Below are 12954 nucleotides of genomic sequence, written 5' to 3'. Positions count from 1 at the left end.
AGTAAATTGCACATATACTGAGTTTACTGATGTCCAGTTCAGTTATGTTTCTCTCCACAAACAGAGTGTCTGTAATAGTCATGAACATGTCATGAACTCCCTTTTTATATCAATATCACATCACAATATGGCAAATGTATGCAACATCTAGGGCTGCAAGCAATAATTATGTTCACTACTAATTAGATTAGATTTTAGTAGGTAGTTTTGTTCATATTTTTGAATTAGACAATTTTTCAAATTGACTAAAACCTTCCCTCCAACTTGGATGTTTTAATTCTAAACATTGTATACAAATCAAAAATACAACTATATACAATGAACACTTGAAACATGTCTTTCCTTGTCATGCCTTTGTGTCCCTTGTCATGCATTGTGTCAACTTTGGGTTGCTCCTTTGTGTTGTATTATTCCTACTTGTGTCTGCAGATTGTGTCTGTGCACATGAAGATTCACAGCTCTTCTTCTGTCACTCATTTCTGTGCATGATGAAATAACAACGTCTATATATTTGAAAGTTACCAGTGCTTGACAATTCATCACAGAAAACACGACGCCTTAATTTCATCTTGTCAAAGTATCTATTTAATAATTATTTCCTTGTGCCGAAATGTTTTCATATCAGTGTGTGTGCTATGTCAGGCTGTGCTTACTGTCAGTCAGCACACAAAAAGACGGCAGTTCCCGTCTCTTACAAACTGCATTACAGTGAGACCTTCTAATTTGAGGCATCTTTCTTTGATGAGACATGAGTTAATTTCAAGCTAGGTTTGTCACAGTGATGTTTATACTTTAAAAGGATCAAAAAATGTGTCCAACTTAAATAACTCTAATTCGGTGGCGAGCCGTGTGTTTTAGACCTAGGCCTTCTGCGAGTGCCGTATAGTCTACATCACAGGCGGACTGGGGAAAAAAGGTCCAGAGAGTTACTATCACCTGTGCATGTTAATGGTCACGCGGGCGCTACGACAAATCAAACGTCCAGACAATCTAGAAGACTGTTTCATGTATTTTAACCAGGCTACTTCCAAAGAGGAAGAGAGGTGAAATGTGATTGGATAAAAATGCTGTTAACCAGCTCGCGAGCAAGCCATACCAGAGGCCTGAAGGAGCAGAGGAACAGATGAAGACAGCTGTGCAATGACCAAATAAGCGAATAGGGAAAAATAAGTATAATACATGTAGTGTATTTGTGAAAAACAATCACATTATAAAAAGCTATAACTTTTATTTAGAAAAAAAAGTGTAAAAAAAAAATTATAAATTAGCTACAACTTTGTGATTCTGTTTCGGCCACCAGAGAAGGCTTAGAAGACCCTGACGGCCCAGCACTGCTCTAATTGCATATTGCAAGAACAGCAAAATGGTCGGACAAACACCTATAGGTCATGGGCTACAATTCTCCCTCTAACACACCGGTTTCTGCACCATCATCTCCTTCATAGCACTTAATCTTCTGTGTCTTTGCTTCAACAACTTCTATCAAGCATATCAAGCATACATCAAAAAACATGTAAAGTTAGACTCACTGATTGGATGGAGAAGAGTTCAGTGAAGTTGGGTTGAGAGTCTCCCAGGAAGGAGCCATTTCCATAGGCATGATGAGGGAAACTCTCCGCCCCCTCACCTGCTTTTGGACTGGACAGCAGGATTCCAATCTGTGACGTCCGAACATGGTATGGGAAGTTTTTATTGGCTGCTGAGGGTCGTGTGATAGCCTATGGGACAAAGCCATAAAAAGATATGATGAACTTGGCGGATTCTTACATATATACTCTATGTATAAAATATGTATAGTAACACTTTGCCAAGGCATATAGGGTCCAAGTGAGGAGTGGGAAATAGAGTGAGCAGGTACATAAAAGGACATTTACGTGAGCGGTACGGCCCATTAGTAAAGAACAATGTGTCGAAGGTGAGGAAGAGGTAGATAATGATCCGTGGGAGCGACAATCAGCATGAGCCAGGATGACTCAACGACAGTGAATAATGTATGACTGACAGTGGAAATAATGACTCTTGAATAATGTGAGCTGTGTTGAGGTCCAAGAGCCGGCATGTGTCTGTGTGTGTGTGTGTGTGCATGTGCGTGTGCGTGTGCGTGTGCGTGTGTCACACACAAGGAAAACGATGTGAGCGTAGAGGTGGATGCCAAGCTGAATGCCGTTGACGATCTTCTCCCGGGCCCAACGTGGAATCCCAAAGTTGGCGATCAAAGCCATGACAGGCACGGCGAAAAACCTGAGGAAGACAAGTGAGTAGATTTAGAATAACAAAAAAAGCTCCAGATCAAACCTAGCTTGATCAGGAGACAAAGAGAGGCAGGGAGAGTAATAACAGATGTAAAACACACAGAAAGATAATAATGGAAGGAGAGGGGAGACGTAGATAATGAGGCGAGAGATAGCGGCAGCAATGAGAGTGAAATACTGAGATAATATTAGTCTTTGTAGTCCACACTTCATTTGAACCTCATGCTATCACACCCAGTGAGTGAAGGGCAGGGAGCCTAATGTATGTAGAAGGGTTTTTCTCTGGGTTGTTTGAAAGGAAAACCACTTTCCAGTACAAAGCTTTTAACTATCTCGCACACATATATGGAAGCATAAATTATTCTAATAGAAGAGACCTCATCAGCTGAGTAAAAATAGTTGTTTTCCTCTTGCAATCATTCACTCAAGTACAATTATCTTATCTGTTAGTAGTGCACAGAGGTTGGGCTCACAATGTCATAGAAGGGTAGTTTGAAATAAACAACCTTTCATTCCCGAACCGGTAAAGCATCAGCTATCCCGTGCACATTTTTACAGAGTGGCATAAATTATTCAAATTAAAGAGACCTCGAACAGAGAAATGTGTATTTTTCTACGCCTGCAATCTGACTCAGGTGCTATTATCCTCAGTGAAGGGCAGAGAGGGGGAAGCTGCGGCGGTCTCACCATAATGTGTACGTGGTAAAGAACGGGATGTAGAAGGGCTGTTTCTCAGGGTAGCGTTTCAGAGAGACCAACACGGCGTAGCAGAACCAGACGTAGGCCAGCAGCTGCAGGCCCATCAGTCCGTAGCCGGCGGGACTGTCATAGGCGTACAGCACTTCACCTGGGTCGAAGAACTGGCCCGGGAAAAAGAGAAGGTATGCCAAAATGAAGACACGCACAATAAACAAGCCTAAACATTTACACAAAGTAGAAAAGAAGCATAGTTTGGCTTGGTTACACACTGCAGTCTGTGCCCTAATTACTAAGATGACTTGCTGGTGGTTTGGCTGATGCACTGCGATGCCCGGGCTGAAGCTCAGCTTGTTCCATTCTGTGCGAGTCTTTGACATTGACACTTCTTCTCCACAACTGGGGCATTGTTATGTGTGTGGTTTGTGGGTGTCTGTGTGTGTGTGTCTGTGTGTATATATGGCACTTGTGCTTGCATCTGCGGACACTAGATAGCATTCACAGTCCCGTGACTGGATCGTGTTGGCCATACAGGGTTACCTCTTGCTACATAATGCATTATTCTGATGGCTCGGTGAAATGCTTATTGGGATCCAACCAGCAAACCTGAGCCTGGCAGATTCCCCGACTGCAGGCCCAGTACCAGGAACAGGCTTTAACTCTTTATATCTGTTCCAATTGTAACCTAGTTTGGTGTATTTTTAGCAGGAGCTCTCCTGAGTTTTGCGCTCTTAAATAGCAAGGACCATGCAGAGGGGCAGGCAGCAGATAAATTACTCTGCTTCAGATCCACATATTGCTGTGTGAGAAATGGCTATAGGCTCCAGCATTAAATATAGCATGGATACTTCCACCGCTATATTGCCATTGGCACATTAATAGGCGGTATTCAAAGACTGTAATCCCCTGTACCTAAATGTACCATCATTACGGCCGACTGTGCTGAAGCCTCTGCAGCATGCACAGACGTATGCAACTGTAACACTCCCAAGTGTCTAATTAATGAATAAACTCATCTGCTGCATGCTATAACATCATAGCTGTTTCCTTCTTCACATAGACATATGAGAGAGTATGATTCATTTGATGAATGGAAATCTCTCAGAATATTGATTCGTAAGTCTTACTTTGAAATCAGGAGAACTTAAAGAAACTGTCATTGATCATCTGAGATGTATTATTTCAGGTTGTACGTTGTGTTTGTAGTCTGGAGGTGCCTGACTGTTCCTATTTATCTATATCTCATCAAGGAGTTTCCTTTTTTTGAAACAATAATCTTTCAGAATTAGCAGTGTATAAATGTAATTAAGTGACTTCAGAGAAAAACTCATTTCAACCCACGTTGATGTGTGGGCTGGACTCCCCCATGAATATTTATTAGATTATTAAAATAAAGCCAAAGAGAGCAATAATACGCGAACTGTTTCAAGCACTGTCATGTCAGAAACGCCACCAGTCACCTGAGGCATAATTCAGACGCTGCTTTCAAGTCACATCTGAAGTGTTCACTTGTTTTACTAGAGTCTGAATTTAAAACACACACAAAATAACTGCAGTTTGTTCTGTACTTGGTGTGGAAATTAAGGTTGTCGTTATTAATTATTTTCACTTCTGATTATTCTCAGTTGTTTCTCTTTGTATTTCCCAAAGCCTGTGCTGAAGGTTTCATATTGTTTGTTCTGTCCAAATTGTCCAAATGTACATAATATAATACAGAGGACATACATATAATACACATAAGCGACACATTTTCACATTTCACAAACTCGTGAACACTTGGAATGAGACAATGGATTATCGAAACCCTTGATTCATTGTTCAGCACTCTTGAAAAGAACCACTATAATAACCAATATTTGTCAAACTCAACAAGGGATAAAGCAAAAATGTGGATTTGAAACTTTTCTCTGTTTTAAATTATTGTAAATTAAATTTTGAACGAGTCACCTTAGGCTTTGGGAATTTGTGATGAAAAGTAGTCAAAAGGAAATCTCCATAAATTAATCAGAAATTAAAATAACCTCAGTAACCCCAGTGTTGACTACATTGTAGTGTGGGTAATTCACTTTGTGTGTGTGTGTGTGTGTGTGAGTGTTACCTCTGCCTCGTAGATGAAGAGGATGACGTAGGTGATTGTGTAGACTGTCATGTAGATGCTTAATTTAACCGACCCACTGTGACTGATCCTCGCCCTGACACATTAACAATCACACAAACACACACAGGGTCAGAGATCACAACCAAGCGGAAGATAAGAAACACATACAGACACACTCAAAGATACACAGACAGAGGGAGTGACATGCAAACACACACAAAATCACACGTTTGGTGCTTTACACACAAAGCAAAGACAGCTTAATCTAAAAAACAGCACCACATTCAACGCCACACACTACAAAGGACTTGTGTGCTCAGCTCTGAACTTTATAAATATAAAATGGCTGTCGACTCATTCACAGAAGGCTCTGAAAAAAGCTATCCGAACTCACGAAAGCAGAAATGAAAGTGTGTTCATTTGCAGTCCACAAACATCACAAGCATTTTTCAAGCATCCTTTTACTGGGGCTAATTCAACACCGCACATCTGAGAAAACATTTCAAAGTTGTTGGATTATTTCCAAACTGTCAACCTCTCACTTACTGCAAATAAACAGCCATGGTTCTAACTGTACGGTGATGCAGTTTAAGTTTATTCACGGGGGTTTTAAGAGGGTTTAATGATTCTGAAAGATCAGAGAATCTCCTGAGCCCAGAGGAGGATGTAATCCTCGAGTCAAAAAAAGCAAGCTTGAATCTTGCAAGCTCAGTTTTCACTACAAGAGTTCAGTCTAGAAAATATCCACAGAGATTCAATTGAGCCCTAAGCAGGGCCAATCGTCAAACTGTGACCAGTCGTTAAGAAGATGACTCACCATGAATCAAAGCACACAACCTTGTGAGCTGCCCTTTACTTTAGCCGTTTCTCGCACAAAACGGACTCAGAAACCAACATCTGGGCTTAGTGGAAATTTAGCATTTCAAGAACAGCTGACATGTTTGATAACTGGACTTTCAAATTGGAATTGGAAAACTTGAGATCACTTGTAAATCATCTCATCTGTAACAATGCCTGGCCCAAGCAAATCTCCAATGAGCCTTGCCAGAAAACAGCAAGCAAACCTGAGAATTGTTGGTTTCGCAGGGCAAAAGGTAAACCTGCAGCTGACACACAAACACAAAATATAGTTCACAGCACAGCAGCAGCTGTCTCTCACATTCCCCTGACACATCAGATGTTTATCCGCGCCATCACACCCAGAGCACTAACTGACTATTTGCCTGACACCTAACATTGTCATGACATACTGTACTGAATGTGACAGTGAGGCCTGGCAGTGAGAGACAGCAGCACACAAACACACCTGGACAAGGTGATACGCACCACACACAGGCTTGAAGAGACACACATAAGCTGCAAAAAAAAGGGCAAACCCCCACCTGGTGACAGTAAAACCTTTGCCCAACAGTATGAGCATCAGGAGGAACACCAAGAAACTGACTGAGAACAGTAATTTCCCTGGAGATGGACAGAGAGGGAGGAGTGAGACAGAAAGGGAGAAAGAGAAGACAGAGGGGGTAATTAGCTTGTGGTTTCCAAATCTGTAATATCAGAGGAGAAAGATTCAGGTCGTCACACACACATACACACACACACACACACACACACACAGAATCATGCACGGTCCTGTCTCTGCGCATCATACCAGGTATTGCGCTTCTTCACCCGAACACATCCATCATCGTCCACTCATTCATTCTGCTCGGGCAGTGAGTGATTTTCCAGTGCAGAGGCAGTGTCAGCCTGATGCAGGAGGAAACACTCACCAAGTATTTTCAGGCTGCCATTGCCAACTCCATCTCTCGCATACAGGCTCCAGTAGACACAATGGAACAGCAGGCTGAGCACTGCCAAGTAGAAGAGATACAGCAAGGAGAGACATTGGAGAACGAGGGAGACGGAGAGGCAACGAGGTAGAAAAGACGGATGTGTCACAAAGAAGATGTAAAGTAGAGAGGGGACAGGGAGGTGATAATGAGGAAAGAAAGAGCAGGCTTAGGAGAAGAGGAGAGAAATATGGAGTAGAAGAGCGAGACAGAAAATAAGAGCAGTTGGTAAAAGGAGATGAAAAGGGAGCGAAAGGCTTGAGGGACGTGGGAGGAAAGGGAGAAAGGGAATACAGAGGTGCAAGGACAATCGAGAATGGATTTGAGGAGGGGACGAGCAAGCGAGAGGGAAGAAAGTGAGATGAGAGGGGGATAAGAAAGGAGAGGACAGGTTGAGGAGAGTGATGGAGGGTTCGTCACTAACAGCGGGATCCACTGAAGATGTGCCGCATGGCTGTTTGCAAAAGTTCCTATTCAGAGGCTAATAAGGGCGATGATATCTCTGCTTTTGAAGTGGGGATTAAGGTATAAGATGCTGCAGCCATGCGAGAAGCTCATTGTTTTCCTGGGCGTGTGTGTTATGGCATTGAGAGTGTTTTAGGGTTTGTGTGCGTGTGTTCGGGACAGAACGCTTACCCTCCACACCTGCCGCCGTCATAAACATTTTGTAGGTTGTGTGAAGAAGCTGTCTTCCCTTCAGATTGTCTGCAGGGGAGAGAAAAAAACAAGAATGAGATGATGCATGCGTTTGCGTGTGTGTGTGTGTGAGTGTGTGTGTGTGTGTGTGTGTGTGTGTGTGTGTGTGTGTGTGTGTGTGTGTGTGTGTGTGTGCGCGTGTGTGTGTGCGTGCGTGCGTGTGGATAGAGATAAAAAAGGATGGAGATGTGCTAACATATGGCAAAGGAGAGTGAGAGAGGCACAGAGCGTGAGAGACAGCAAGGAGAATAAAAATAGGGCCTTGTAGTTGTATGCCGTTGACAACCATTAAAGTCGCCGTTTATATTCATGTCTATCAAAAATGTCATCACTTAATAATTATATCTCATTTGACATTTGTTTGAAATAATTAGCATATGCATTCTTGAGTTAGGAAAGACGTTTCGTGAGGTCACAGTGACCTCTGACTGACACCCAAATTCTAATAAGTTTGTCCTTGAGTCGATGTGGACGTTTGTGCAACATTGGAAGAAAACCCCCTTAAGGTGTAGCTGAGATATCAGGATATTCACAAAAATGGAGCAGGTGTGAGGTTGCAGTGACCTTGAGATTTGACCACCTAAATCTACTTAGGCGGCAACCTCCTGTTCTGAGAATTGAAGCCAATCCTTAAATGCCTTAAACGTGTATTGTTTCAAATGGCCAGCAGGAGTCGACTCCTCTGGTTGCTAAAAGAAATTGATGCGAAAATTACTTTACTTTACTAATTACTTTATTTACTACCTCTGTAAACACATGTTTGTACCTCAGTTGCTAGTTTCAAGTCTTCTTCAGAACAGCATGATGTTAATTTAGAAAATTATGGTCCGATTTAGAGTGAAGTAGACAATGAAGCAGGGTTCACCTCAGGGCGTGGCGAACTTGTGACTGACAGCTCACTATCAACCTCCATCCTGTCTGGACGTTGTCCATATTTTCATCTCAAAACCCAAACATTTTGGTGGACTTCAAATGTCTTAAACAGCGTTCTATTGTACTTAGCTCAACTTGTGTCACTTTTTGTTCCAAAAACCAAGATGGCGATGGCCAAAATGCCGAACTCAAGGCTTCAACATCATAGTCCATGAACCAATGGGTGACGTCACTGTGACTTCGTCCACTTCTTAAATACAATTTATTGTTCATCCCTTGTCTTAGTGGACATATATGCCAAATTTGAAGACATTCTCTTTAGACTTTCCTAAGATAGGCCTGTTATCGGCGCCACGAAGGCATAAAAGAAGAACAAGGGAGACGGTCGGATAAAAGGGGGAGTGCGACCATTAGTACGCATCTATCTTGTGATACCCGTCTCTAGATGAGGCCATATACATCTTCTCCACTCTCTCCCGAAGTTGTGAGGAGATATTTTAATGCGTATTTAACAAGACAATTTTACTACCTAAACAATTCTGCAAACAGAAGTGGCCCGGGGAAAAATTTACAGGGGGAGGAAGGGTCATAAACGTTCACACACACACTCCCAGCTGCCTGTATAACCACAGGCTCGGCCAGCCAGACACTGCTGGATCCTCCTGGGATTTCCTCAAAGATGTTGACATTCAAAGGAACATTTTTCTGAAAAATAAAAACGCTGTCATCTTCAATGTTTTATAACCTTTTAAACATTTGACCATCTTTCATAAACTGTACATTCTATGGCTTTGTGGATATTGTATTCATTTTGGTAGAAGTACTGAAATAAAGGTCCCCGTAGGCCTGATTTGCTCTCTTGGTACAACACTCAACATTGTTATTTGATGGTGCTTTGTTTGACTTTAAAAAGTTAGAGATCTAATTGTGTTTACCTGAGGAGGAACAGGAGGGTGAGTATGAGTGCAGTGCAGAGTGGCAGTGAGCCAGTGTGGCAAGCTCACATGCACTAACATGCACTACAATGCCTGCACTGACCACCCAGCTTTGTAAACAGAGCAAGGAGAGGCTTGGAGTACAACACACGAGGTGAGCAATTCAATTCTCTGCTCAGGTAGATGTTCCTCCACTAAATCTTTACATAGCAAAAAGCTGCTTGCTAAAGGTATAATATGCAACAAATTCCTGAAAAACAATGTACTAACTGATACAGAAATAATTCCTTTCAATCATTACCTATGACCCACTACAAGTGTGTGGCAGCATCTGTATCTAGAGAGACTATATTTTCCCATATCTTCTTATTTTGGTCAGGTTTCTTCTGAGGGCCAGCAGAGCTTTTTAGGCCCAACGTGGCGGTCTAACCCCCCCACCCCCTCCCCCTCAGCCAATAAGGATGTGCAGCCCTTTCTCATTCCCAGGTCAAACACCCTCGCTTTGTCACGCCCCTCTGCGTCATGACGCTCAAGCTATATGGCACTCATTAGTGTCTGTTACAAAGCGGCGGAGAAGGGGATGTTACATTGCTGTGTGTTTTTATGTGTGTTTGTGTGTTTCCCCCGTCAGTCTCTCAGCTGTGTGCAGATATATCTGTCAGTGTCAGTAGCTAAGCACAAAGAGAGCAGACAGGCCACAACAGGGTGAACTGATAAAACGCACAATTAGATGAGTCGACCACCCATACAGCTGCTGTTGCTGTCGGGGTGAGGCATGTGGCTAATTTTATTGTAGGGTTGTTTGGCTCAGCCGAATGTTTGGGCTTCATGAGGACAGCGTCGTCAATAGATTGTGCATAAACAACAACAAATAATAGCAATGAATCCAGCGGCTCGCAGACTTCCTTATTCCCTCATTAGGGTGTTTAACGCGTTTCCATGTAAGTTAGAACAACTAGAAAGGGTCAATTAAATGCACTGTTATCTTTAATAAAATTATAGATATCTCCATTGTTGGAAATATTTGGAATAATGTAAATACACAACATGACAAATATATACAAATTACTACTTGGTTTAGTCGTGTTTAGACATTTTAACATAGAATTGCACATAGAATTTAACACTGCGTGATAAGTTTTCTTGTAATTTTAGTGAGTCAACCCTTCAACAGTTTGAAAGAGGGAAATGTAAGGAAACCTTAAGGCATGACGGATCCTTCACTGAGAAGTAAGTCATTCCTCGAGGCTCTTGTTCTGAGCTTCTTTGGGTGATTTGAGCTGTGACCTTCATGGGACAAACTCGCTTCACTAACCTTCAAGCTACTACCTTCTCCATTCAACCGTTCTCCTTCACACAAAAACCCAACCCCACTCTCACCATCTTCCCTCTCATGCTCTCTACACTGACCTTGCTTTGTTCTGACAAAGCTCTGAGGAAAAAGTAGGCAAATGCTCCCCCTTTACTTATCAGAGGAAACATGAGAACTTACTCCTATCCCATCAAGAAAACATGTAGATTTTATAATAGATCTGAAGAAAGAGGCATTAAATGACTGCTGGGGTTCTGAAAGTCAGAATAAATCGGCTTATAGAAAAAAGCGGAGGAAGAGAGATACAGTTAAGTGGAAAAGACAGTACTTACAGGCAAAGTAGCAGGAGAGCAGGAACACCAGGGAGAAGATGACCAGGAAGGTGATGTCCGTCTCCAAGATACCTGTGAAGAGGGGATGGTGGAAGTAGAGGAAGGAAAGAGAATAATTGATGAGAAAGAAAAAAACGAAGGGGAAAAGGATAAAAGGCACGAGAGAGGAGATGGAACCAAAACCATAAAGTAAAGAGGTCAATGAGGTTCAGAGGACATCAAGGCGAGGAAGAGGCAGTGGAAGTAAAAAAAAGGAAATGGTGAAAAATCCAGAGTGGCAGGTACATGATCAGGATATTGGATTTGTTAAGAAACAAAAAGAGAGTTGTAGTAAGACAGTGGGGGAGAGAGAACGCTGGAGATGTAGGAATAATTCATTTAGGAGCTACTTGGGCCTTTTCTTCTTTTCATCCATTCCTCTCAGTTCATCTATCATCATTAATTCATCCAGCCGTCCCTTCATTATTGTAATTTGTTCAGTTCAGTGTGCTTTATTGGCCGTGCTAAGTGGTGTTGGCTTCTGCCATCAGCGATTCCTTCCATAATCTCTCTCTTTCCGTCTAATCACTCTTACCGAACTCATCTGCAGAGAAATGCTGTGTCCAGAAAGACTGGCCATTGGTCAGCTTCATCTCGTACTCCAGATGTAAGCCCTCCCCCTGCAAGAGAGGAGAGAGAGGAGGACAAGGAGAGAGAGAGACAGAGAGAAGGCAGGGTAAATAAAAAAAATGCAATCAGGCTTTAAGAGGTAACCAGCCTTTAGATGCGATTTTAAATGTTATTCCTCTGACATTTCTTTATAAATCTGATGATGGGAGAGAACATATTCAGACTTTAAACCAACATTTTCAAGTTAAACTATACAAGTACGAGCTCACCATGTCTGAAATTTATAGAAAATGTAATATTTAGATTGTCCTGAAATTAAATTATACACTGCATTGGCACTTAATCACATTTGCTATGTCTTTTTTTTTTCTACGAATAAAATAATGAATCAAAAGGGGAGGCATTTATATTTCAGATGTTTTGGTTTCATGATGGAGCTTCCTCTTTTTGCACTAATATAATCATTAATAAATTTGGGGCTTGGAATCAATAACAAAATGAAATTGTCAACTTGAAGTCAACTTCAGGTTGTTTCCACAATAACATATATATATATATATATATATATGCAACATTCTCAAAAGTAAAATGTTGTGTAAACAGCCAAGAATAATGCTAAAACTGTAATTTAAATGAGGACAATCTCTAATAGAATTCCGATACTCACTGCTATTCTGGGGCCAAAAAACTATTGAAGATCAACACCCAGCCTTATTATTAATATTGATGTGATGACTAAGCAAGTAGACGCTTTATTGCTCAGCACTCAGAAGGAACAAATACAATCACAGCAATGCAGCCTTTCAGACCGGGAAAACAACCGTCTAAACTATGCCACCAAATCAGGAAAATTACAATCCCAGAGGACGACAAGTCTCATATCGCAGTGTCAACACATCGCCCTGCTTTCACATTACACTCAGAGACCATGCAACACCGTGCTCCGTAAAGTGATGCAAAACATCCGACGACGTTGCTCGCTCGCCCACCGTGAGACCGTTTTGCTGATTTTCAAAGATTCATCATTTTCTGCTGCAGTAATTTTCCGCTGACATCCTCTCAGCAGCATGTCATGTGAGTGAAGAGAGCGAATGCACCGGACGTAAATTTGTGATTTTGTTTGATAAGATATATTTCAAAATGAAATCTCTGCCTGCCACAGTTTTAAATAAAAAAAAACAACAACCTTTCTTGTTTTAAGTGGAGGAAAATATCCAAATCCTCCTTGGGGAAGACACAGTGTTGGTCTGCTCGGTGTAATTGTGCCATATTGTCAGTCGGTCCCCCAGCTTGCCTGGAAATGCCTCGGGATCCCCAGGTGT

At 41.9% G+C, this 12954-nt stretch overlaps 1 protein-coding gene across 2 annotated transcripts in view; it reads right to left on the bottom strand.

Annotated features, from left to right (window-relative positions):
• The window catches only part of tmem145 (transmembrane protein 145), a 36526-nt gene that overhangs the window by 2615 nt on the left and 20957 nt on the right, over positions 1–12954 (bottom strand). For both annotated transcript variants that reach the window (XM_068569552.1, XM_068569553.1), the window contains exons 6-14: positions 11598–11682; positions 11024–11095; positions 7512–7580; positions 6816–6896; positions 6429–6507; positions 5047–5140; positions 2940–3112; positions 2121–2241; positions 1530–1718 (exon numbers count right to left, since the gene is read on the bottom strand). In XM_068569552.1, coding sequence (XP_068425653.1) covers positions 1530–1718; positions 2121–2241; positions 2940–3112; positions 5047–5140; positions 6429–6507; positions 6816–6896; positions 7512–7580; positions 11024–11095; positions 11598–11682 — 963 coding nt within the window. The remainder of the gene's footprint in view (positions 1–1529; positions 1719–2120; positions 2242–2939; positions 3113–5046; positions 5141–6428; positions 6508–6815; positions 6897–7511; positions 7581–11023; positions 11096–11597; positions 11683–12954) is intronic.

The sequence above is a fragment of the Clinocottus analis genome, unplaced genomic scaffold (assembly GCF_023055335.1).
Source record: "Clinocottus analis isolate CAN_PGR_092001 unplaced genomic scaffold, fCliAna1.0.p SCAF_9, whole genome shotgun sequence".
NCBI classification, from domain to species: Eukaryota; Metazoa; Chordata; class Actinopteri; order Perciformes; family Cottidae; genus Clinocottus; species Clinocottus analis.
Note: the sequence above shows the minus strand (reverse complement) of the source record. Positions and strands in the feature narration are given on the sequence as shown.